At 42.1% G+C, this 27,138-nt stretch overlaps 1 protein-coding gene across 1 annotated transcript in view; it reads right to left on the bottom strand.

The window, feature by feature from the left end:
• Window positions 1–26,459, bottom strand: part of MOXD1 (monooxygenase DBH like 1) — a gene marked incomplete at both ends in the record, with an annotated part of 49,629 nt that extends 23,170 nt beyond the window's left edge. Inside the window, 4 exons of the mRNA XM_081997017.1 lie at window positions 12,618–12,701; window positions 12,828–12,995; window positions 14,445–14,591; window positions 26,184–26,459. Of these exons, the coding sequence (XP_081853143.1) occupies window positions 12,618–12,701; window positions 12,828–12,995; window positions 14,445–14,591; window positions 26,184–26,459 (675 nt within the window). The remainder of the gene's footprint in view (window positions 1–12,617; window positions 12,702–12,827; window positions 12,996–14,444; window positions 14,592–26,183) is intronic.
• Window positions 26,460–27,138: the final 679 nt, after the last annotated feature.

Genomic DNA, 27,138 nt, shown 5'->3' on the forward strand with positions numbered 1-27,138 from the left:
CTTTGATGTTAACAGCCGTGGTTTGCTCTTCATGCTTGTTTGTGCAAATGATGAAAGTTAGTAAACTATATCCATAGTCTTCCTATAGTATCCCTGTTTGAAAATATAACTTACTGAACTTCAGAAAACAAAATGTTGAATTTATTTTTATATACAAAAATGGCAACAGGTTTTTGACCTTGATGCTTCTACACTGAAATGTCAATGAAAAACATTATTTTATTTTTCCTGGCTCAAAAGCTAGCTTCAACTTAATCTTACATTTGAAAGACATTATGGGATGGTATATCACCATATAAATGACTTTGAACAAGGCCACAGCCTTACACAACATTTTGTGTATGTAGCTGGTGGTGTCACAGGGAAAAAACACTATTCTATAATCTCAAAATTGAGAGCAAATCTTTTACACAAGATTTTGTACTGACACTGCTGCACCTAAGAGAGTTTCTAGTCTATGGTTGGTTATTTTATTTAAATGAGCTTGCCATGTCCCTGATTAACTCAGACCAAAAAGTGATGGTTGTGAAACTGAGTACTGGCTGCATTTACTTGAGAGAATTTTTGTATCAGAAGACAAAGTTATAGGGTCTCTGCTCTCTATACTCATCATCGGGAAGAACTATTACCTTCTTCCCAATTACTCTGGTCTTTTTATTTCTCTCACAAATGTGTACAATGTACATATATTGAAATATTTGTCTGACCTAGAAAAGGGTCTTCAAAGGTAGACGTGATGTCTTCTTATTAGGAATCATCAAAATTTTTTTTCAATTTTTCTTTTCAAAAGTGTAGTTGTGGAATGAACAAATATTTATCTAAAACACCTCTTTTAAGGTTTTAGATTTTTCTTCCAAAAAGCAAATACTTAGAATACTTGGCTTAATGCAGTTGGGTCTTTTTCAGAAAAAAACTCCACATATTCCAGAAAAAAAATTATTAATAATATGGTTTTATTTTAATCTAAATATTCTGAAAGAAAAATACTAGTCGTTTTCTGCCTAACATTGCTTCTTGCACACAACCCAGAGGTGTGCTAAGCAAAAAAACAAGAGCTGGAAATATGCCTCTGAGCTGGGGTAGATGTTTAAGTCCATGACTCCAGGGTAGACCAGAATTTTAACCCTAACAACCTGAGAGCTATGCCATGTCAGCAGAAAAGCCTGCCTAGGTCAGCGTCACGTCTGGGACACTAATCTGCTGCAGTTCAGGCATCCCGGGGTCAGGCAGGGAGCACCCCCCTGCACCCTCCCCACCACCCCATCTGTCAGAAAGCATTAAATTGATGCCACAGAATATTTAGGGCTGAAAGAGATCCCTCCAATGCCCAACTGGCTGCAGCCTAGCATGGACGAGCTGCTCTACTCTTCCCTGAGATCAGCCGCATCAGTTGCACGTACACAGCGAGGTGTCCAGTTCTGGTTTTCTCACTGTACAATCCATACCCTAAATTCAGTCTTCATTACTAACAAAGCCCTTTAAATTGCTATAGGTCCCAAGTGCTTCTCAGTTTATACTGTGCTGCTTGCTCAAAAAGGTGTCTATTTTGGGGAGAATCGCAGGGGGCAGAGCAGAGCAGCTGTTTCTGGTTCACTGACAGTCATCCATGGACAACAGGGAGCGTTACTGCTTAACTCGACTGTCCTTCAAACATAAAAATGTTCATCCAAATTATTTTCATACACATTTTTCACATCTTGAAGCTGGAGGAAAATACAAAGTGTGTAGTTAGTGACATATCTCGCTGCTTGTATTTTAATACAAAAGAGAGGGAGATGAGAAAAAGACCCAGGCAACAGCAACCATCTCCACTCCCAACCTCATAATGTGATTAGGTAAGGTTTCCTTGGAGGATGGAAAATTTCCCAAGAATATAGGTTCCATACAACTTAAGGCATTTAAATTTGCACAATCAGTCCTTAATATGTGTGGAAGGTTTTTTCCAAAACGAGATTCAAACACAGGACATAATCCCAAGCTGAAATAACAGTGCTGACTTGTTTGTTTATTTATTTAAGTTATATTGTTGGCATTTGGGCTTAACTGGTTTTGAGTATACTTTAAAACGTGTAACAAAAATTCTAACATCACTGTGGAGAAAAAGTCCGTACCACATGAATGGACAACGTTATTCAAAGCACAGATATTTCCTGTTCTTGGTGTAGAGAAGAAAGGATTTGTTTACTCAGTGATACTCTTGTTCAATGAAGGCTCTTATTGGTATACCACATTAAGAAGTAATTACCATACCTCTGTTTTAAGCTGCAGAATTTTTATTAGAGAAGAATATGTACTTTCAGGTAAAAGTTATTGATGATGCACTGTTAGCTTGGAGAGAAGGCTACGAATCTACATTCACACAAAGCCATCCATCCCCACATACTATAATTAAAGAAATGCTAATAATTACAGTGTATGTCCAGAATTTCTATAGGTCAGTGTGCAGAACAACTTAAATATTTTAACCAATAAAACCAAACATTTTAGAATGAAAAATAGAGGTGGGTTTAGGGCTTCTTGTTTTCTCTGTCATCAAGTCCATTCCTCAGTCCTTATTGCTAATTAATCGCCTAGAACTCCGCCACTCATAAGGAGCTTCAGACTTTAAAGGCATGCAGTAATTTAGACTAAACCCAAAAGAAGTATACCTCAAAGAAATATGCATAAAACATTGTTTCTGCCTGAGGTATGTCTGAAGATTTAAGATAACGCATTTAGTAACAGTTAAAATGTATAACCCTGAGGAGCTATCGGATAAAAAGCTCAGGTCAAGAAAAAACATGTTTCATTCAGTTACGCTACCTGGCAATGCACTCACTGCGCTCCTAAGCGGCAGAAACACCGGCAGAGTGGTTGCGGTATTCGGTACGGCCGTAGTCTCTCAGCACAGTTGATACACACCAAGCAGAATTAATCAACAATTAATCAGCAACATCATTACTTTCTTGTGAAAACCATATCACAATAAAGTAATATGTAACCAAACGTGTTTCAGATCTAAAGCCAAAATGGGTAGCCTATAAAGAGTTTATATTTATTCAAGAGGAACATAGAATTTGAATAGTATAAATAATAAAGTCAGTGAAGGTACTCCCTTTTGTTCATGAAATCACCATTCAGGCACAGCGATGTCTATCTATCTCTTTGAGATGGCAATGGGAGAGGTTTTAATTCTGTTGTACAGCTGCAAATTGTTGCCTTCCATCATGTAGCTTAATAACATTATACTTGTTCTCCTCCTGCTTCAGAGTGAATGCGCAGCTTTGCCCAAAGACAAAGTGCGTGAGAATTTACAGTGTCTCCGTTTCTTGTTTTACACGCACTGTGTAAAACAGTGTGTGTAAAATGACACATGTGTAAAATATGTAAAAATGACAAGGAAACGCTGAATTTTTTGAAGGACTACCAAAAGGGAACACACACAAGAAAGACCTTTTAGGCATTCGGATGAGCTTCTGTGGGGGTCACCAACCTGGACACTCTGGCACCTAAAGTTTGCTGAAGGGAAAGCATGGGATAAAATGCTCCTGATTTCGACATGACACAGCCTCCCAAGTCAGCAGAACAAATCTTGGGAACCACTGGTCATAATCTTCTAAAAATTTATATTTACAGGGTTAACATACAAACATGAGATCGCTTACAAAATAAATGCAGTTAGGTAATGCCTACATTGATACTATGTTTTCCACATTTTGTCACCCTGAGCTAGATTCTGGTACCCTTGTGTAGGGTTCCAACACCCCTCAACGGCACCCATGAAGTCATGCAACAAGGGCCATTTTCAGATGGCACGGTTCTTTTGAAGTCACTTGAGAATATTGTATTAAAATTATACTATACTCATTCTCTAGAAACCAAAACTGTAATTGGCACTTCATAAAACAAAAGACACAGTTCCAGTCCAATCAACTTAAAAGACAGTAATGCGAAGGTCACTGAAACGAGGATAGAGAAAGGAGACTGAAGAGCATTAGTTTGCAGTTTATAATAATTTGCTTGGATAGTTATGTTTTCTCGGGTTAGGGTGTTTTGGCTTTGGGGTGGGGTTTTTGTGTGTTTTAGTTAGATCCAAGATGTAGATTATTTTCATACCAGGTAAAACTTCACTTCAGTCTTGGTGCAAAGAAAAACTATTCACCATCTACCTGTGGTTCGGCTGTCAACTGTATGGATTTTGATGCCATATATGCTACGTGTGGATGTGGTGGAGTAGTATTGTTTGACTATTTTCTGTCAATTTTTCCACTGTTATTAATGTTCTTTCTTTCTATTTTACCCCCGGGAATCCATGAATCTATGCTCTGGACATAGCTGCAGCTACTGTGCATTGCAAGTGGAAGCAGAGGTCGGTACTGAAGAGAAACACTTTAAAAGGTTAGATGGGAAATGAAATTTCTTCCCTGTTTAAATGACATTGGAGCAATTACATTTCCTTAAGATGCTGCTACTATGTGACTTGTCTGAATTAGAAAGTTGATCTTAAGGAGCAGTGCCAAGATACTAGTAGGAGCAAGGCAGATCTGTTCTGTGATCCATCCAGACACTCACCTCATGTTCTGCAAGCCCCATAGAGTCAGATTTTATTACCTATGAACCTGCTATTCGGGTATTCGCACAGAAGATGCTTTATAGTTGTTCATCGAAGGCCCGGTTCTACTCTGAATTACTTTATTGCCTGCTATGATAAGAAGTATTGATTGGTTGGCTGCAGACAATTCCTAGACACAATTTTCTTACCTTTTCAGTGCACTACCTAATCAGAGGCTTACTCTAGAACCATACACAAAGCTAATGACGAGGAAGAAGAAACACAGACGTGGTACAAGGCAAAATGGGATTAATCAATAGCAATCCCCTCCTGAAGATCACCCCACAAATCGTCTCAGAATTGGGAGGTGAAACTCAAGAGAGCTTCACAAAAATTGTACCCTCCCCTTCTCCATGCTCACCATTGGTCATACTTTACGTTAAGGCTCCTGTCAGCTAGGACTTATATGTAACTAGAAATTACATAACTTCAGACTTCCATTTAACCAGAAAATCACATAAAATACATATTTTCCAATCACATGTTGGCATAGTGGATGGATGTTGTTTTAATTAAAAAAAAAGAAAAATCAAAGAAACTGGATTCAATTAACCAGATGTTCAAGTTTGCTGATGACAGAAATGAAGTAGATTATTTTTGCATACCAACTATGGAATAAATAATGCAGCAATAGCTGCATAGTTTAGGTGTTCTTATTGTAGAGACGTAAAAGTGAAATGAAAGAAGACTACCGCAAAATAAGAATATATTCCATTAAGAAATATAAAGTTTGGCGTGACAGTAAAATCTGTGGTCATACGCAGTTTCATCTTTGATCACAGAATGAAATAATTTTACATATGCAATAATTCAGCAGAATATGAGGGAAGACAGTATTTCTGTTATTTCCTGAGACAGTTGCTTGAGAAACTTTTAATTTCAAGCCAGTTCAGTTATATGACTCTTCAACACTGCAAAGCCTAATGGGCCAATTCAGGCTTGCCCTGAAGAGGCAGCCCTCCAGATGAAAGGGCAGATAGCTTGCAAGCTCTGCAGCGCAAGATGATCGTCTGGTCGCCAATCTGATTTACCGAGGCTGAAATTGCTTTGCAGGGGAACATACGGACAAACACAGAACATTTGTTTATGTCAGGCTGCATGATGCAATTTGCTAGAGTTATCACATTTAGCAAAACGCAGAAGTTCAAGCCAGAGGACAACAAGCAGTTACTGTCTGGTATCACTCAAGTTAAAAATCAGTGTCCTCATTTAGGTACTGAAGGCTACAAGCTGCCCTTCTGGCTTTCAATCAATCAGTCTCTTAAACTGGAGTCCCTTTGTATTTTCACACTGGGGTCTTTGGTATTACTAAAGCATTCCGCTGTCAAAAAGCAGAGCTACCCTTGGCAACAAGTTTTTTTGGAGTTTCTACTTCCTTATCAGAGATTGCTCTGAAACTGAACATGGAGATTAACTAGCAGCTGCTGGTGTGCTCTAATACAGGCCTTTGTTTAACTGAAAAGAGGCTCCCTTTTCTAAGGGGATCAACAATGGAAAACTTTGGTGCTTATATAAAAATATATCCAATGTAACACTTCTCAGTTAATGCTAAATAAGTTTTTTCTGGTGATATGCTTGGTCTGTTTTCACTAGTCACATCCTAAGTTCAGTGCCAAAAAATTACTTAGGGTTATGGTTGAGAAAAATCCATTTTTCCTGAAGGAAAATTGAAAAGAAAAAGTGTTTTTTGCAATTTTTGCTCCTATCACAATCTCTTCTGTCCCCTGAACATTTTGGTAGGACACGTGTCCCCACATTCATCCATCTGAGAGCTACATAGCTAATACAGGCAGGTTGTCTGGGTTTTCTCTTCAGTCGACGGAGAGGGAGTCTGAACCATACAGGGGATGCTTGAGCTCATGTATTTCAGACACCTCCTCTGGGATGATGCAAATGGCTATTTTTGCCACTGTAAGGTCATTTAAGCAGCTGGCTCAGACCTGCAGATAAGTCAAGTTAGGTGAGAGGAAGCCCATCTTCATGGTTGGAAATAGTACTGTCTTTAGTATGTTGCCTGAGTGTAATTTAGTATGCATGAGGTGTACTTAAGAGATACTGAATTTTGACCACATAGCCTGGTCCCCAGCATGAGGCTTCCTCATTTCAGCAGTGCTAAACCTGCTCGCTCCACTCTCATAAGCAGGTTCAAATAATGCACAGAAAAGGAGTGCTTTATACAGGCATCCAAACTTTTGAGAACTTACAAAATGCAACCTACTCCCCTCCTTTCCAACACCAAATGCCCTCTAAAAGTGAGTGTCCCATTAAAAAAGTTCTCTTACAGAATCTGAAGTATTTTATGCTCTTGAGCACAGCCACATCACAGCCTTTCTGCCAGTACTTCTCTGGCTATACTAGTTTCAAAAAAATCCAGAAAGTTTGGAACTATAGGAAAATGAGTAGTTCTTAGAGAAAAGACATGTAGATACAGCTAAATGACCCTACTACCCAACTGTATTTTTTTTTTTTACATAAACTGTTTTTCCTACTCTTAACAGTGAAATTCGATGTCCAACTTATTTTTGCCTATGAGATTATTACTACTGAAGCACAGGGAGCTACTTTCCCTAGGGAAAACACGGTATATTTCAAAGAAATTAAGAAAATAAAGATGGAAAATTTACAGAGCGTTGAAACTAGCACGGACACGCTATACAATGAAGCTGAAAAGCTTCACACAAATTGATTATGGTGCATCTGGCACGTAGAGTATACATACCATTCCTTCACCAGTAAATATGGTAAATTTTCAGAAGTTTACACAAAGCATTAAAAAATTTGTCAGTGGGAGACCACAGGTATAGAGAATTCACAGAAAATCTAGAGACAGTAGAGGAAATACGGTATCGCAAGGTTTTTTAATTGCAGTGGAAAAAAAACAGTGAAGCACATGGGAGACCTGCATTTAATGTAAAGCCAAAGCAATGAATCTTTCGCAGATGCAGTTACATTAATAAGCAATACAATTAAATTAAACAAATAGAAGACATGGAGTATTGAAAGCTAAAGACAGTAATAAAAAGCTGTATCTGTAGAACCACGAGTAGAAAGAACAGTAAAAATCAAGGTTTGAACATAAAGCAAAAGCTGTATTTACTGAAATACTGGGAAGTATTTCTTATTAAATGAATTTTCACTTTTATGCCGTTGGTAAACATCTGTGTGATGCCAGCTCATGGTAAGCAAAAAATAAATTCAGCAAACAGGTGGAAAAACCAATCACAAATAGTCTTACAAGCTACCAAAGTAGAGAGACGTGTCAGCACACACATATCCACGTACGTCAAAAATCATGAAAATTAGACATCTTGACGGTACAAGAATTAAAGGATCTCAGAAGCTCCAGCGTGCTGCCACTGAATAATTCTTTTTTTAAACTGAAAGAGCAATAAGAAAGAGACTTTTAAAAAAGGGGGGGGGGGGGTGTACAAGAGGGAGGGTGCTGCACAGACTCCCCTTTTCAGTGCATGCTCCTCTGGGCAAGCACCTCCTGCTCCGCAAGCCCCCGCTCCCAGCCCCGGCACGCAGTGACTCCGCCGGTAAGGGCTCTCCACACCCGAGGAGCTGCCCTCCGCGTGGCTTCAGCGGGCAGACAGAAACCTTTTCTTGAAAGGGTCTGTGCATGGACATGCCTGTGTGCCTGCTCTACCAGCGGGTCCCTCCCTCCCTCCGAGAGGTCCTGCCGGAGCGGAGGTCCTTCCCCAGGTGCAGTCAGTGAAACCAGAGAACTGTCTTTAAGGATTGAGATTAAGAGGCATATTCAGGACCAGTGAAAATAACGATATTTACAGAGCACTGCAAAAACCCTAGCAAGAAATAACCTTAAACCCATGTCCGGAAAGTCTGGGCTAACAAATGGAATGCTTTTTTTCTAAGAAAGCTACTTCTGAGAAAGCTCCCGGCTAACTTCGGTATGTGAGAAAAGTAAAAATCCCTGCAGGGTGGCAAGCCTGAGGCACACACCGCAGCCCGAAGCTCCAAGCAGCAAACCAGGCCAGCGCAGGCGTAGCTGCAGGAGGATTTCGCAGACAGGCGAACGCGTGCGCTCCCACGCCAGGAGCAGCCGGGGTCCGCTGCTCCCGGACCGCTGTGGAGCCGTCCTGCAAGCCACTGGCTTGAAGACAGATGGTTGCCTGCTACTACCCCCAAGTAATCCCCTTCATCTCGTCTGCCTATTGTTATTTTCAAAATCGACCTATTAACCTGATAATTGGTTCTGCTAACAAAAAACACATGGGAACGAAAAACTGTAGAAGTTTAACACATTTTCAAGCAGCCACCACGCAGCCAGGTAGGCTGCTTGAAGCTGAGGAGCGATGTGCTCCGTCGGCCACAAAACCAGCTTGGTGCCTGGTGTTGGCACTATCTTATAACTATTATGCCTAGCTATTGAGAAATCATTTTATTTTGTTTTATTCCTTAGCAGGCATAAAGTTATTATGAGTTATTTCTCCAGAAGTTCCCAGAGGCATCAGAGAAGATCTCCTAACAGAAGGCATTGTAGAGACATGTAGGAAAGACACAATCTCTTCCCTAGGGAAGAAGTTGCAAGAGATATGAAACAAAGGAAGATAAAACAGAGAACTCCTAACCCTGGCTGAGTGCCCCGTCACTGCAGTGGAGCTCTGTTCTCCAGTGGTAAGTGTAGGAGAAATTACTTATCTATGTCCTTACTCTACCTATGAGATGAATACAAGATTACAGTCTTATCTCTTACACAATTCACATGTCACGTAGTGCAGCTTGATCAAGAACAGTCAATGAAAATATGCTGTTTCTCATTACCTGAGGTTCCTGGAAAGTAGCATGAATATTATGTAAAAAGAAAGAAAAGACATAAGATGTTACATAATTTACCTTCGACTGATTTTGAGATCTCTTATGCGAGTTGTTTCTTTACCTTGTGCTAACAGAAGAACCCAGGCCTCGCAATCACTACCCAAAAAAGCCCTTTGATTCACTTAAAATCAACAGCTTTGCTCATGCGAGCAATCAGGTGGAGGACTGTGCCTGAGCTAGCCGGAAGGCAAAGGCAGTATATTGGGACATCTGCAAAACAGCTTCTCATCGTCCAGGGAGTCTTTCAGTTTCGGAGGCCTTTTTTCCATGAGGAAAAAAAAAGCACAAAAGAGGAAAAGGATGTGGTCCTGACATCCGCACTATCCAGCATTAGGAATGTTTTATTTGCACAAGTGCCGGTCTGCTCCCATGGACTAACGGCCCATTTCCACCTGAGGGACTTCTGTTGTGCTCCTGGCGCACACGCTCCTCTTGAGCTTCACCCAAAGGGATTCAGTTCATGAGCTCCATGACTGCTCCATGGCAGTAACCACACCGAAGTCAGCAAGAATAACTTGAAGATTTGCTTCAAAAGCATGCTTCTCATCCAAACTAAAACACTACTGTAGGTGCACCCTAAGACCAAGTGTTATCACTTACCCAGCACATCCGAAGACCAAGTATTATTACTTATCCAGCTGTTGCACCACTAGATTCCATTTACGAAATATATTTGTAAATGCTTTGAATATGTTCTGCCTGACAGCATACAGGTAGTCTTTTTTTTTAAATATTTTAAAATATTGCACGGTCAATGGAATTAAAAAAAATCCTTTTTATTTTGGAATCTGGATTCAGAATCTGGCATTTGTTAACCAAAGATGATTAAATGTCTTGGCCTCTATGTTTAATGGGTCTAATTTTTTCTCAGACAGTTTCCTTCATTAAAATATTGTGCTTTCCTGATGAAACTGATATTTTTAAAAATACATTATTACAAAATGCTTAGAGCAATTTTCAAGAAGAAAGGAATGACAGATAACAGCTGAACAGTATGAAAAAAATTCTTATTGTGGCTGTTGCACCTACTTGAGACTCCGGACCACCAGCAGATTTACACATACGCATCACTAAGCACACACTTCCACAGTGTTGATGGCACGCATTGTCCAACAAGAACCGAACCGCACTTCAGTGTTCCACAAAATCATACAGGAGGATAGAAATGGCCCAAGTCAGCTCCATGTACACTACTTAAGTAGACCAAATTATATCAGAGATGAATTTGTACCATTTTCTAATTTGTTTTTCTGTCTGTAAAAATGAGATGTGTAGGTTTGTATGATAATGGTGCTGCAGAAGGAATCCAGAATCAACATCTACGTAAGTATTTAACTAACACGAACAGTTTGATCAGGCCAAATAAGTCATCTGTCCTCCCTTTTGTGAAATCCAATCTTTGTTTGCATAGCTAATATCCTCCTGAGTAGCCATAAGCCCCATCTTTTGTGTGTCAGTAGGTTTTAGGAAATGTTGAATCAGTTTGCAAGAGTGCATAGATACAATTCCACGACAACCCTCTATGTGTCCTCCACAAAAGTCACACATAGGAAAATCTAAGTTCTGCCCCTGGAAAGAAATGCTAAGGGAGTGTTCCTACATAATTCTTCTCTCTTTCTGTAATAATTTTTCTCTTTCTAAGCATTTTTAAAGTGGCAAGATTAAATTTGTTTGCTTTTCTGGAGGCAGAAAATCGCTGAGGGTTCTACTCTTAATTTTTGACTTTATAAAAAACAAATACATTGCTGATTTCATAATGTGATTTCTAAAATTATAATATTCTTTATACATATACTTCAACCACCACAATTTTTTTAAAAAAATTAGTAACTGTATGTGCAGTCAGGCAAAACATTTAAAAAATAAATCAGAAAATTTAAACAACAGTTTCAGAGAACTTTTGAGCAGAATAGCGTGTATCTGCAACTTCCACCAAACTTGACATGGAAAGTATGATTCTGATACTACCATTTTGAAGCTCTCTCACTTGAAAACAGAAACCTAGGAATCCTGACATATATACTCTATTACAAGCAAATCCTGCTTTTTATACAAATCCGTGAAAGTAGCTGTCACAAATTTCAAATATGATTAAAGATCAAGTATCTGAAGGCAGAAGTTTGGACCTTGCGATTCTTCATTCTGATAAAGTGTGGTAACTCACGATATTTCAGAATAACTATAGGTATTTCTCAGACATACACTGGAGACCACGTTTTAAGTTCTCTGAGAGAATTTAAAATTTCAGTCTTACTGAATGCATTGGAAAAATATGACTGACAATAATCCAAAAAATGGAATAGAATTGTATACTTAAAAGCATTCATGGGTTCAAAGAAAGATAAAAATGAGGGCCAGAGCTACCTCACTGTGCTATCTTAAGCAGTTTAGAACAATAATAAGAAGCTGTTCTTTCAGCAGGTCTTCAGTATATTGCTCCTGGGAAGGAATGTGAGGACCATCTTTCCCCCAGCACCCTTAAGTTTTCAGTTCCAAACTGAAAGAAAAGTTAGAAAATGTGTTATAGGAAAACACGTTTATGCATGTGGGTTTTGAAATCACCTTGGATCTCGCTGAACCTTGTGTGGATGTTTACACGTTTTCATTAATTTTTAAATAAACTACAACATCTGTCTCTTTTTCATAATATTTGGCTTTTACACAACCAAAGATAACAGAGTGTGGTCACATGATGTAATGTGTCATAACTCCACTGTGCTCCTCACAAGAGAGGTGACGGCAATCAAATAAGAACCTGGCCCTTTATTTGAACAAACTTCATGTAATTGTTTTTTGATCTAAAATTACTCTCTGTTAAAAGAAATTCATTAAATTCCTAAATAAAAGTAGAAACTTGATGGAACATGCTTTCAGACAATTTTACTCAGTCTTTGCCAGAAATATTTACAGACAGAAATAATTTTCAACCTCATTTTCTTAAGGCAGAGAGGACGTTGGAGAAGAGAAAGAAAGGGGCTCTGTCACTGCATGTGCCGGTTGTCAGGGCGCACCAAAATCAGGTCTTGGGCACACATCCACACACACTTCACCCATGTTTGTGAAGACAGACAAGAGGTCTTGTGTTCACTCCAGTAAATAGTGAAAAAAACTCTGAAAGTGCAAGAATTGATTTGAAGAGTAATCGTTATCTGAGCTCCTCTAAATTTGCTTAGTCAGAGTCACTCACCTTTGTCACATGATGCTTTTCATGTTGTACAGGAATCTTAAACATTTGGCACCAATATGTTGTATCCTTGTCTGGTACAGGCACCTGTCTTAATAAAAAGGGCAAGAACACAATATTATAAAAGTCACATTACCCTGTTGCATAAACCCAAAGCTTTGGCTGCCACCTTATCCCCACCTCCACATAATCCCAAAACCTGGAGTAACTTACGTCTTTGTTTGTCAAGTCAAAGTACGGCAAAGAGGCAGATAAGACTTCTTCTTTCTCAGGATTCAGTAAACGTAGACTCTTTGTACCACGATTAGACCCATGGTAATTTTGACCTGCTTCTCCCATGTCTTTGTGGTGGTAGGCCCATATTACCCGCACTGTGCTCTCCTGAAAAAAAAAAAAAAAAAACAACCACCTAACCAAAACGTCCACAAGGAATAGGAACAGTATCTTCCTTACACAGTTCACACAATTCCTACGATGGGTATGATGTAGGTGTTGCTGTATTTGAACAATGACAGTGTATACCAGAGGAGCAGTCACCTACTGACACAATTTTGCCTTTAAAATCAATGTTTTAAACTCATAGGGTTCATTGGAGAGATGCAAAAGTTGAACCTCTCTCTGACAGATTCCTTCATTAATGTTGTGAATTTAAATCATATCTGCAACAGCGGAACGGCCTCATAAAGAGGTAACCATCTTAAACACATGAAACCTTTTTTCCCTCGAGATGTCACTTATTTGGTCAGCAATCAGGAGGTTTCCCCTAAAACCATCTTCCAGGCTCACCTCTGTAAAGATGTGAATAATTCTGTGAACTGCTGTCCTTACATGCTAGGGAAGATAGACATTCAATTACAGAACAAATTTACTTCTTAAAAATCAATCTACAGCCACAGCACAGATCAATTCCATGTTAACCATTGCCAGATTGCAATAATCAGCCTTGAGACAAGGTACTCTAATAAATCCTTAAGTGTCCCAGAATGCTAAATTATACTGAGAATTTGGAGCAGGTGCGAAAACCATAGATCCATTGACTGCCTGGAAATCTGGTGGTTTATACAGCTGTGGATTTGCTTCCTGCATCTTTCAGCTCCTCCTGTTGTTATTAGTGTGTATATTGTGAAAACAGATAATGAAAATAGTGTTAAACTACTATATCAAGACTTCCAAAATGAGTGGTAAACAAGCCAAAGCATAGAAAGCCTTGCAAATCTCTCTAACCAATCTGTCGTTTCCAATACAGAGTCATCAACTTCATATAATTTAAAATTATGCTTAGGAAACAGTACAGCAGTCCCTAGGGCAACAGGAGAAACTACCATGAAAAGTATTTTACCATATAAAGAGTTTTATCATTAAAATTTTCAACTTCTTAATTTTGAATAAAGAAATAAAACCAAAAATAAACTTTAAATATATATGCTCCAACTTTTAAAAAAGTCTATCTTTACGATCAATTATAAGTTAGTGTAAAACCTGAAAAGAGTTTCTCAAGTTGGCATCTCTTGAATGATTGTAACTGTGGGATCTGAGACCCAATGGCCCAGAGCTACCCGTTTCAATCCTGTGTTCACTTGGTGTGTTAGAAGTTAGAGAACGTTATGCATTAAAGTAGAGGAACGAAATTAAAATGTAAGAGCTTAATAAAAGTAGCATAAGTGTTTTACCTACTTGATTTAAGGTGACCAAACAGATGTTTTGGAAAGTGAGTTTCTCTGATTCTTTCCTTTCACTAAGGTGGTATTTTAATAACCATCTTCATAACCATGTATACATTTGGCCTCTATTAATTACTTCATCTCTCTACATGCAGGCAGAGACTCTTACCGTTATGCTCTTGTCATTTGTGTCACAAGTGTGCAGTTCTCTGCTAAAAGCCAATATTGTATGTGTGCTGTTTTCCATGGCATATTCCAGGTGGTAATCCTGTTGAGGGTCCTTTTTTAGTACTCTATTTTCATCTGTAAAATAATCCTGTTGAAAAGAAAAGGTGGCCCATTGTTAAAATTTAATATTAAGTTAAAAATTAAACTTTATGTCCAGTACTGAAGCCCCTTAAAACACGCCTTTATGTAAAATGCTGAAGTATCACAGTTTTGTATCAAATGATAAATTTGAGGCGGCACTGAACATTGGTTTGATTAAAGACCTTCAAACAAGCGAGTCTCCTTGATGAGCAGATTAAAGAATGTCCTGAGCAACTTTAACAACACGTTGCCTGGACTTAACTGCAGAAATAAAAGCTGTACTCAACAACCCAGAAGCCTAATTTATCATGACTGGGATGTCGTGAACTTTGGGGGAATTACCGAGAGATTTCACTTAATATTCACACCAACAATATAGCCGTTCCCCCTTTTCCTAACTTTTCCTTTCTTTTTCCTTCCCCACAAAAAGAAAACCTCTTGAATGAACACCGACTGGAACCAGAAACCCTGCGGCTTAACGAGCCCGGAAAGCGCTCAGTTCGTACAAAAGGTGCCGGGTTGGGGTTAGCTCAGGGTTTTGGAGGGCGAGCGCTCCCCGGCTGGGGCTCAGCACCGGCGCGGGACAATGGAGGAGCGGCCGCAGCGCTGACGGGTCATTAACCTCCTCACCTCGAATTCCTGCGGCCCCGCGCAGCTGGGACCCGGCTCTCCCTCCCTCCCCGCCCCAGCCACCTGGAAAGGGCTTGCCACCCCCTCAGATGCACCTCCTCCGGTCGCCCTCCTTTGAGGTTTAGGCTGTTTCTGCCCGGTTTGGGACGGGCAGAGGGGCTTTTAACTAACAGAGATATTTCTCATGCCGAACAGGCGACGGGCAGACACCGTTAATCGTGCGGCATCCTTGCGGAATAACGCAGCGCCAGCTGCTCCCGGAAGGCGCTTACTTCTGGACCTATATGGACCTCCGTTCACTTTTAGAGAGATTTCTGGCTTTCCCTTTTTGTTAAAGTGGAGGTATTCTGATACCGGTAAAAGTAGCTGATACCTTATTAATTCACTAAAGAATCATTTAGGAGCTGTAATCTTAACACCACCCTAGAAATGTGTCTGTGTGCAAGAGACCACATGCACACCAGTCAGAGTTCACAAGCTGGTCTGTCTTTTATAGAGGTACAAAAAACTCCAGGCCCAAACATTTCATTAAGGTGTATTAATTTGGATGAAAATTTGTATAAAACTATCTATCTCAGTCATGATGCAGTTTCAAGGAAAAAAGGGGTAAAAAGCTGACCATTTTTATCAGTATGAAAATATTCAGATTTAATGCTGTCTCGACAAAACTGCTGAAACAGTTCGGATTTTTTCAGTTCTGGAACAAATCTAAATTTCAAAAATTTTGAAAGGTACTGAAAGGAGTCCTCCTTTTCCTGTCAGCACCTCTCATGACTACAGATGAATGATTACATATGTGCAAGACATGTAAAAATAATCACCAAAAAGAGCAAAAGAGGAGTCATGAAGTTGTATGCTGACAGAAAGGGAATTGATGAGTTATGTTTGTTTAGAGAAAGAATTTTAGATTTGCTTTCCCAGAGGGAAATAATGGGATGTTACTTGAAGATGGAATCAAAATGTCCCACTTCAACCCCGCATCAAAGCTTGAAAGAGGCAGTGTACGTCTATACGCAACACCATCCCTGCTCTGAAAACACTCCTCTATGGAATATCTTCTTCCACCTTAAAAATAGTGAGGACTTGTCTGGAAGAGAAATGTAACCTTGTAAACATCAACTTTTATTAAAGGGTGGTATCTTTGCTGAAATGTTACATTAAATTGGAGGACGGCAACCTCGTATTAGAATAAGCACCCACACATTGAATTATTGAGGTGTACAAATTCAAGAATAGCCTTTCCTCACGTGAACAGATTGAAAGTCTTTGCCTGAAACCGCTGTGAAGGAAAGCTCGGAAATGTGAAGCAACATTAGGTGTGCACACTCAAATATTTTGCTGGTGAACTTCACCATCTCTTAACAAGTCTAGAGGACACAGCGGTAACCAAAAAAACCTCCTGTGATATAGCCCTGACTTCCATGAGCCTGCAGGGAGAATGCAGAAATAACTCAAAGAAGTTGTGTAATTAAGGTATTAGCTCCGAAGTGCCTCGATAACATGATTGTCAGCGTAATTACTTCACTTGCCTGGATGACAGTCAAAGACAGGTCACAGCTGCGGCTCGCTGCGAGGGGCTCATTTTGTGGCCGCCAGCGATCGCTTGGGGAAGGCGACCCCAAAGCCCAGGCCCCAGGAAAGGACCACGCTGCTCCCCGCGGGAGGAGCCTACGCTGGGAGAGCTGCGTCGGGTGCTCGCAGCGCTGCCTGCCCGGGCGCTCGCTGCCTACCCCTCCTGCCGACGCTGAGCAGCACCGCGCTCAGTGACTCACCTTGAATTATTTTGCGGGTAGATGCTAATCTGACCGACTAACATTAATCTTTCCCACGTGAAAATTTCTGGGAAGTAATGAATTCCTTGTCTCTACTTACTTTCTCTGCCTCATACACACGACCTTGAAACAGTCTTTGAATATCAAGGTGCAGAGAATACCTGGGAAGGAAATTTATGTAATGCCCAGGGAGAGAGAGATGTCCTTTTATTCCCCAAATCCCGCAACTGCACTGAGTGCGGTGGGACTGCCTTAGAGGAATCAAGTATGAGTACGGTTGCCAGGAGCTATTTAGCAGTTAGCGAACTGCCTCTATTACTATTTTTATTTTATTTGCTGAAAATTATCCAGCTGTTCATCACGAAAATAAAATCAAATAATGTAACAAAAAAATTCTGAACAGATCAGAATTTGATTGCTCAACTCCTCACATGAAAATTGTTTGTTTACCAGTTTTAAAACAAAATAAGGCCACAATGCCAAGGAAACCTACTGATCTCTTTCTGTTGACAGAGAATATTTTAAGTCAAACTACGCAGACTTTGCTCAATTTACTCATCGGGGCTTAAAAGCCTTTAAGACGCATGTTTGTGTACAAAATGCAATGAACAAAAGGAGGTTATCAAAAATGAAGACACACTGACAAACTGTGATGCCACATCCTTTTCAGCAGCATCTCAGAAAAGTAAGAAAAAGTTAGTTGTAGATACATCTATATAGATATATGTCTGTATCTTTGTACATCTCCTAGGCTTCTTTTCAGAGTAGAAAAATAAGAATAAATGAAAGTCCTGCTCCTATGGTACAAATGCAACCCAGTCCACCACATTTGGACAGCCTACACTCCATTTAAGTCCTTGTGCCTAGTCAAAGGAGACAGCTGGGTACCTCTGAAGGCCTTTGAAAAGTGACTTATAAGGCCAAAGGACAGCGCAGAGGACGGGTCCACCAGAGGCCAGAGAGGGAACGTTAGGCATCTGGGCTTCAGCTGAACCGAGGGTATCTAAATATGGTTCAAAACTCTCGTAGGGCCAGACCGCTGTAACACGGAATTCATCAAAACTCACAAGTTACGCTCATTTAATTCTGTACAGAAAGGAGTGTGACGTCTTCATCAACAGAATTACAGCGCTTTGATACCTTCACAGGTGGTCTGAAATGTGCCTCGTCTTGGATGAGTTCTACTTTCATGTAGTGAAAGGCTCTCGTGTGGCGACCCCGTTACACAGATTTGGGTTTGCTGTCCCATACAGTTAAGCTAGAAAACCTGTGTCTTTTGTAGGACAGATTATACTGATACAAGTCCCCCTGAATTTCATGGAGTCCCAACAGAGATCTACAATAATTATCAAGTCGTTAAAACTGAATTTCTGAAACACTCACAGCACAGACCTGACAACACAGATTTATGTACTGATTCACCACTTGCATCCAGATTCTTCAATTTCTTACACACACAGAACTATATATCATACGTTAAATGAAGATAAAGTTCTCAAGTTTCACTTTACAGAAGCATAAGCATTACAGAAAGAGAAGATAAGGGCAAAATGACTATATATTTCTAGTATGAATATCTTATTTGGTTAAATAGTAGGTGTTTAAAACAAAGTTTCAGAAGTGTTATTGGGCATGCTGCATAATAACAAAGACGTTCTTTTTATTTCAGAATTCGCTTATGTAAACTGTTTACGTGTGAAACATTTAAAGTTTCTGTACTGCCTTTGATAATATTGCATAAAATGGCAATTTAAACTCCAGACTAAGTTGTGCAATCAGTCAAACAATTAGGTATCTTCTTCCTCACATAACCTAGAAGTTGAAGCAACATACAGAAAATGAAAAATCTTCCTGACAGAACAAGTTGGTTTATGTTCTTTTCCAGATGTGAAGCCGGTCATGTTACACTGTTTTTCAGACCCCATTAACCTCTCTCTTTCTTAAAAAAAATGTTTTGCGGCATACATGGTTTCTGATTCCTGCTCTACAAGCAGCCAGGGAGAATAATTTCTTAAGGATGTGCAAAGAGGCTGGTTTCTCCTTCGAGAATGCAAGCACAGCTGCAGAGGGAAGCCTGACCCCGAGCACACCGCCAGCTGTCGTCGCCCACTTCAGCAGGTGTTTACGGGTCTCCCTCCCCAGAGCTTTACAATGTACAAGATTGTTTTGTTTATGACATCCATTTCCCATCCCAAATTATATACAGCACCTTTCAACCTCAAGGAGCACAAAATCACTCTCAAACCGTGGCCCCATCCAGCAACCGCCTCGCGGGTTCGGCTTGCGAGCAGCTCTGCCGCCGGGATTTATACGCGCTGCCCTTCCCTAACTGGGAGATCGCTGCCACGTCAGCAGCGATTTAATGCTTACGAGCGAGTAAGGGACAAGCCAGGAATGGGAAATGACAGGAAAACAAGCTGTGTTGCAACTAGTCCTCACCGATGGTCTGTAGCCAACCCATGGAGTTTCGAACATCCCCGAACTACCAAACCGATGTCCAAGACCAGGGCTGAAGACAAGTTTGGCAAAAGGAATCGGGGAAGCTGTAACCAAGATGAAAGTTGGCGCAGGAGAGGATCTATCTTAGTATAAATAGGATGGACAAATTGCTACACTACGCAAAAGGACTGACCAAAACCTCTGTTTGAAATAAGGACCAAGCTATGCCTTTCTGGGTTTCCAAAAAAATAAGCGCGGTTAACATTTCTCTTTTTTATTGTTGCGTTTAATTTAGATGGAATCCTGCTGCTCATGGTTCCAGCACACACTGGATGTTACCACCAAAAAGAAGCTGTTTTTACATTGTATTTGGCAAGAAGCAAACAGAGCATGAGTTTACAAATAAGCAAACCAAACTTTTTTGCAACCTCAAATAAATTTCAGTTTGAGCTTCAGGCAAAGATCTTACTATGCTCTGCGAGGGAAAAGCAGAGCCCACCCACAGAAAACCAACATGAAGCAAGAGTCTCAAAGCATTGCTACTCCGTATAAGAACACCTCGAGAGCACTCCGGTTGACTGATCCAGTCTTGGGATTGGCCCCAAATGAAAAAATACCCACAGAAAGGGTACGGCGACAGCAATCAAGCAGTTGCAAGAAGTTCCTAAAGTAACTGGGATCCATAAGTTCAGCTGCTGCCCTATGAACAGTCCATTTCCAATTAATTTACTGATCGATTTATTTATTTTTACCTACACAGCGGATTAGTATGAAGTGATTCACTCCTTGCTAGCAAGCCTGTATCTCGCTCAAGCAGGCAGTTCCAAGAAGCTCTACACAATTCCCGGTACAATTCCAATTAAACTGAATTAAACTGGAGTAAATGTGCCTTATTTACTTCAGGTGTACGACTAACTTTAACTAAAGGACAGAAAATTTTTATCTGTAACAAATAATTGTGGGTGTGTCTGTATTTTAAATGCAGACATACATATATACACGTTTTCCACTTGTGTATTTACAGAAACAGATAATGCATGTATGTGTGTGTACATGTACATATATTTTCTTTGCAAAAAGAGGGTGTGTATTATTTACACATTGAACACAATTATTTACTTAGAAACACGTCTTTCCTCGTTCAGACCCTGTCATTTGAATACACTTCAGTGTATTTCTTATATCTAGCTAAAAGCTGCCTGGGGCAGCTTCCTAGTAGCCTACAGCCAGCAGTGACACCCCTTGGTTTCTGAGGCATTCCTGGGAGATATGAAAATATCACTTTCTCCACACACAAATGGAAAATACTGAAATGTGGAGAGCTCTCTAACTTGCCATACAAAGGTGTAAGAAGCACGAGCGGTTAGAAGTTGAAATAAGACACTGTGTATCGGTGTGGATAATTTGACTTTGCAGCAAAGTCCCAAGTACCTATCTGAGTCTCTAGATCAAGAATAAATGTTGATTTAAGAGGTTATATTCCAGTTATATCAGCAGCTATAAAGGTAGATTAAAGGCTGTCCTAACACAGACTAGACAAAACATGTAGCAATGTGTTTTAAGGGGAAGAAAACCTGTAAGTAGGAGATACTGCGTGATCCAATCTCACAACTCTATCACATTAAGGAGCATTCCTTACATAGGAGCCACATTTAACCAGTGCAAGTCTTCTTGTTCTAATTACTTTAATTACTTCAATTATGAGGAAGTTTTAAAAACACTTAAGGGATTTTTGAGCACAACTATTAGTGATACTTGTTCCCAAAATCTCTGTATGTAGCTTCGAAAATCTCCACTCCTCCCTCTCCTACTTCTAAAATACTTGTTTATATCAAGAATGAAATCATTCCCCCATTATTTTAAGCCTTAGCATCACTCGTGGTGGCTACGTTTCCATCCTGCTCCAGGTACTTATTTCTGGGGAGCTGTAAGAAAAATTCACTTTCTTGGTGTTTCCAAAATCCAAAGGACAAGAAAAAAATACCATAAAGAACAAAAAAAAACCCCAACCTTGCAAAACCGCCCCCTAAAGCCAGCAAAATACAAGAACTACAGAATTCTGCTCATCTTTTGTTCACCAACTGTTGCTTCCTTGTCCTAACTATTGTACCTCTGAAAGGGCACTACAAAGCCCCCAGCCAGTGGAGATGTACACTGGAGTGTCTCTTTATGCCCCACACAGGAAGCCAAGAGGGACTCATTAGTCATCTGGAGATTTTGCCCCGATGCCCAAAGGCATGAAATACCTCCAACAAAGCACCAACTGAGATATGTCAGTGTGGCACTCACTTTGCATCTCTCTCTTGGTGCCTTTCAAGTTGTTTTCTAAACACTTCTTTTGTTGCTGTTGGCATGAGTGCACTTAAAAGCAGCATATCGTTAAGTGCAGAGAATGCTCACTGTTTTCTGTCCTTTAAAATCTCTTCCAAGTACTTCCCTATGAGCAATTAAGCTAAGTCTATGGGATACATTTGATAACAGATATTCTTTAGTTTGGGCCACAGTTAACAAGCAAGGCTGTAATGAATAATAAAGTACTTTTTAGTGACACACAGTCCCTATTCACCCTGAGTAGGGACTATTTTTGCGAAAGTTCAACAGAAGATTCTAACAATGCAACCCTCTTGTATAACTCGCACAAAATTGGCATTCATCAAGGAGGATTACTCTCCCCAAAATGGGGCTCTCGGCAGCTACGTGCTGTGGGTGGGGATGCACAATTCCAGACAGGGGTGGAGACCAAGGAAAAGGCATGGGTCTAGCATGAAAATGCATGCTGTGTCAATTCATAAGGACAAAAGAGATGCATTTAAAAAGAAAAAAAAGAAAGAAAGAAAAAAGGAGGAAAGAAAACTAGATGCAAAAGCTAAGGCTGCCCCAAGAACTTCTACGAAGAGTGACACGTGCTGCAAGTGACCATGGCAATATTTCAAGGTAACATTTTGCTAAGTATGAACTCTCCTTCCAAGTCCGCCCCCTCCCCACAGAGACAAAGGCAGCTCCCAACTTTCCAACACCAGCCCCCACTGGTATCTTCTACTTGTTCTCAAACACGCTCACCCAAACCCCACATAATCGCCGCCGCGCTGTCACCACAGGGCTCTCGGTAACATGCGAGAATCATTTGTTCACTGATGTTCACTCTTTTTCTCCCTCTGCCTGGTAGAGAGGTGTCCCTCACGACAATGCAGTAAAGCTATGCATGTATGTGTAAATGTGTTCATGCTATGTCCTCTACATTCTCCCAAAATACGTCTAGGCTCCATCCCAAATACCGAACTTCTGAGACATTAGATTAGTAAATGCATAATTCTCCCATCAGTCAATGCTCTCCAAAAAACTACTCTGGAACACCACGAAGGTTTGTTCTTCTTCTCTCATGGCATCAAAACACTTTTCACCTTGATATATGTAGAGAGAATTAACCTCAGGCATTCAAATCACTTTAGCCTTTATTTATTATGCCAGACACCCTTTTAGCTTAAATACAGCTCAAGCATGGAAAAATAAATCCAAACAAATAACTCATTACACCAAAGTTCAGGATATTCTTAATAACTGAGAAAGTAAAACTCAGTCTCGGCTATCCAGAACTTTGAGTCACCAGATTTTTTCAAGGAAAGCATTGCCTGCTTATGGTGGGAATAGCATCTACTTGCTCTGAGGATGAAGAATAAATGCCAGAGGAAATGTTTCCTCTCTTCTCTGAAAACTATCTGGAAGTTTTCCTTCACCTCAATACACCAATCTTCCACAGACTAAGGCGTATCTGCTTTTACCTTTACTGACGGCTGTAGTCTAACTACATTTACATGTTTGCTCCTAGAAAAGGACTCTTTCCTCTGAGAACACTTTCTATTTTTAAAGGGGGAGACAGAATTTAAGGGGGGGAAAAGAGGCTAAATTCTCCCAAGAGACCAGCAATTTCAATGCCCACTTGAAAGACTATAAAGGTGTTTTAGAACATCTTCTGAAAATCAGGCCACTAACAAGCATCTCAAAACTTTCAAAGAAACCAAAAAATGACCCTTTTAAGAGTTTAGACCGCGATGCACATTTTCCGACTGATGATCATGGAATAAAAACATATTTCTAAAACTGAAAAGAAAAGTAAGTTCTTTCATTATAGGGTGTACATATTTTATAGAGTGCAGCTAGGCATAAAACCACGTACTTTCAAGGGTACTAGCTATGAAAAATTCTTTTCAGTAGTAAATAATGTAAATGATGATTATACACACTTAACAGACCATGTTTTTAAAATATTAACTGTATTTCTGTGTCCAGTAAAGGGAAGACTTAGATATTATTGAAACAGCATTCTAGAACAACTTATTAACCTTACAGCAATCCCTGTTGACTGGCTGGGAAAAGCCCTTGGACAAATTTTGTTTCGTCGTCTTTGTTTATGGACTTTTCTTGTTGGTGCAGGTATGGAAATACTGTCATTGAGCAGCTTATTGAAAGACCTCAGTCCAGGTTAAAAAGAAACCTTGCTGCCTAGAACTGGAGAAGAAATGGGTATGGAGAAACCCTCAAGCTGCAAGCAAGCTTAACAGAGAGGAGTGTTTCTTCTGTGCCTTACCTACTTAGCACAGCAGCTCTTTCTGTGCTAATTAGCGTTTCAGGAAAAATATCGGGCGCTCTGTAAGAGGACGTGCATGCTGCAGTCCTTCCCTTTTCCATGTCAGTTGTATTTGTCATGGGATGCCAGGGAATAAAATCTTTGGAAGAAGAACGGAATTTCTATGGAGTCATTTCTAAAGGATGCTGAAAACCTGTGAGAGGTGCTGAGAAGAGCCACAAAAGTTCTCTGAGTGCTGGGGGAAATGTCCTGCAGTGGGATGCTTAAGGAGCTTGATCTATTTATTTCATGCAAAAGAAAATTGAGGAGTGACTTGATTACAGCATATAAATAACTTTCTGGAGGGGAGGGGGGGGTGGGAGTAGACTTTTTAACATAGCAGAGAAAATAAATAGCTGGAATCTGAAACCAGACAAACTAATACTGAAAATCAGGAATAGCAAAGACTCGCCATTGCCACAAACTGTCAAGAGAAGTTATGGATCCTCCATCCCTGGATGTCTTTACACTAGGTTTAGATGCCCTTCTAAAAGTCTTGGTTTAGCCACAGGATCTAGGAACTAACCAAGCAAAAGTTTGTGTTTCTTTCAATACTGGTGTATCTTCTGAAATGTAAGTCTCCAGCAAGCCTTACATTCTGTGAGCTAAGAGCTCATTGCTTGATAACCAGAGTAGGGTTGGGTTTTTTATTATTATTATTAGCGATTTATTTAGACTGAGAATTCTGGAAAAATTATCTTCATTTGCAAATATGGAGAAAAAAATATACTGAAAAACATCAGTCTGAAATTAGATAAAACAAATATTTGCCTAAACTTCACATAGTGAACTAACAGGGAAAAAGTTTTTATGCTAAAAACTCCCTTTTTCAGGAAAAGGTTTGATTTTGTAAAATCTTGACATATTGTAGGGAAAGCACATCAAGCCTTTAGACTTCTTATGATGAAATGTTAGTAAAAATCAATATTCTTAAAGCAGACTCTCACAAAATTTAAGCGGTGGCTTCAAAGATCAACCAGCTCTAACACAATGAAAGAAAGACAGACAACCTGTCTTAGACCATACTCTCACAACCGGCTGTTATGCTGCGCTTGAATTGCCTGTCTGAAAGTTATTAATCAGGCAACTGGGGGTGACAAGTTGTCATGCTGGGCCTGATTCCCCTTTCACTCACCCGTGGGACAAGCTGTCCCTGCTGCCCCGGCCCCAGAGCAATTCCTCCAGGCTGGATCTCGGGATGCTGAGAGGGGACCGAAGGTGTGGGTCCCTTCCCCTCTCACAGTTCCTACCCCACCAGCCACTGGTGCCCCTTGGCTTCCCTGGAAGCGCCAGCGGAGCCTCTGTCCGCGCGCCTGTCCCCAGCCGTAGCTCTGGCACTACCCAGATAACTACAGAAACACAACCAGAGACCTATGCCCATACGGTTGGGCTCCTCTGAGGTTGCTTTACCGGACTAAGGACAAGTACCAGGAGCCCCTGCAAGTCTTTTTCAGTAGCTGGCTCAAAACAGCTCCAGGTGAGGACAGGAGGCACAGTGAGGACGGGAGCAGCGCCGGCTGCGCCCCAGCAGGCGAGTACCTCGGCAGGCTGGAGGCTAGTGGCATCCTGCCCTCACGGCAGCGGGACTACAAAGGGGAAGCTCGGGCGGCCCCAGGACGGCCAAGCTCCATCACTTGCTGGTTGCACCGATGAGCTTCGGCAGGGTGAGGGGAAAGGTACCGCACCTCCGCCATCCCTCCCCTCTTCTCCTGGGTCCGGGCTCCGAGGGCCGTCAGGGACAGAGTGCCCAAGGAGAGAGAAAAGGGCTGTTGCGTTTTCTGGGTAAAGAGGGAGGAAACCTGACACCTTTGACGAAACCCATCTAGAAGTTCAGAGGGAAGGTTGGCAGGGAGCGGACCAAAGAGGAATAGCTCCTCCGGGGGGAAAGGAACGCAGAACAATAGGGATGACCAAAACGCTGGGAGGAAGAAGCGAAGAGGTACGGAGATGAGGGGCGAGGAGGCTGCAGAAGAAAGCGGGACAGGGAAAGAGGGACGTTCCGAGGAAGAAGCAGCGGGGCGAAGGGGGGCGGACAAAGAGGATCCGAGACGCGGGGCGGGAGCGGCGCGCCGGGAGCGCTCTCGCCCGGCGGGAGCCGCCGGCGTGCGGGCGAGGCGAAGGAGCCGGGCCTTACCTGCAGGTAGGGCTGACCCCTCTCCACGCCCCCCACCACGATGTCGGCCGAGGCCATGCCGCCGCTGGCCGAGAGCCCGAAGCCCACGTAGCCGCGGGTGCGCACCTCCAGGCGGAAGGCCAGGGCGCTGCCGCGCCGGCCCCAGCGCAGGCGGTAGGCGGACGCGCCGTCCAGCACCGCGCTGTGCGGGTAGCTCCGCGCCGGCGGCCCGGCGGCGGCAGCGGCGGCACACAGCAGCCCGCCCAGCACCAGCGCCCAGGGCCGCAGCCGCCGCATCCTCCCGCCGCGCACCGGCGGCCGCCCGCGCCTCTGCCTGCGCCTCTGTGTGCGCGCGGAGAAGGGGGGCCGGGTGCCCCGGTCACCCCGCCCCCGCTGCGGGCGGCACCGTGCCGGCCGGCCCCGCCGGGGCACCGCGCCCTCGGCAGCCGCTTTGTTCGCTCCCCGCCCCGGCCCGGAGCCGGCGGCCGCCCTCGGCTCCCCTGCGCCACCCGTCGGGGCCGGGCCGGGCCGGGCCGGGCCCCCGCCGCGCCGGCAGCACCTGCCGTGCGCCGCCGGGCTCCCCGGGGGGGCGCGCGGAGGTGGTGTTAACCGGTCGAAAATCCCCCTCCCGACGGGGGAAGCGGAGAGCAGGCGGCGGACGGGGCTCCCCCGCTGCTCGCTGGGAACCACCCCCCGGCCCCACGGGAGCTTTAACTCCAGTGGAAGAAGTCCGCGGGAGGAAGCCCGCAGGCAAACGAGCGCTTTCCAGCTCGCAGCCGCTTCTTCACTAAGTGTGAGAGCACGGTGCCGCGGGCGGGTGGCTGCGCAGGAGATCCCCCGTCGGGAGAGTGATTTTTTCGCTCCGTAAGCGGAAAACGGGGACTCCTAGGGTGATTTGCACCGACATGGCTCCAAAAGCACAGCTCAAAACCCCACCCGCGTCCCTTGACACCCGCGCCCCCGGTGCCACCCTCAC

This window comes from Phaethon aethereus, assembly GCF_964289735.1.
Source record: "Phaethon aethereus genome assembly, chromosome: 3".
In the NCBI taxonomy this organism is placed as follows: domain Eukaryota; kingdom Metazoa; phylum Chordata; class Aves; order Phaethontiformes; family Phaethontidae; genus Phaethon; species Phaethon aethereus.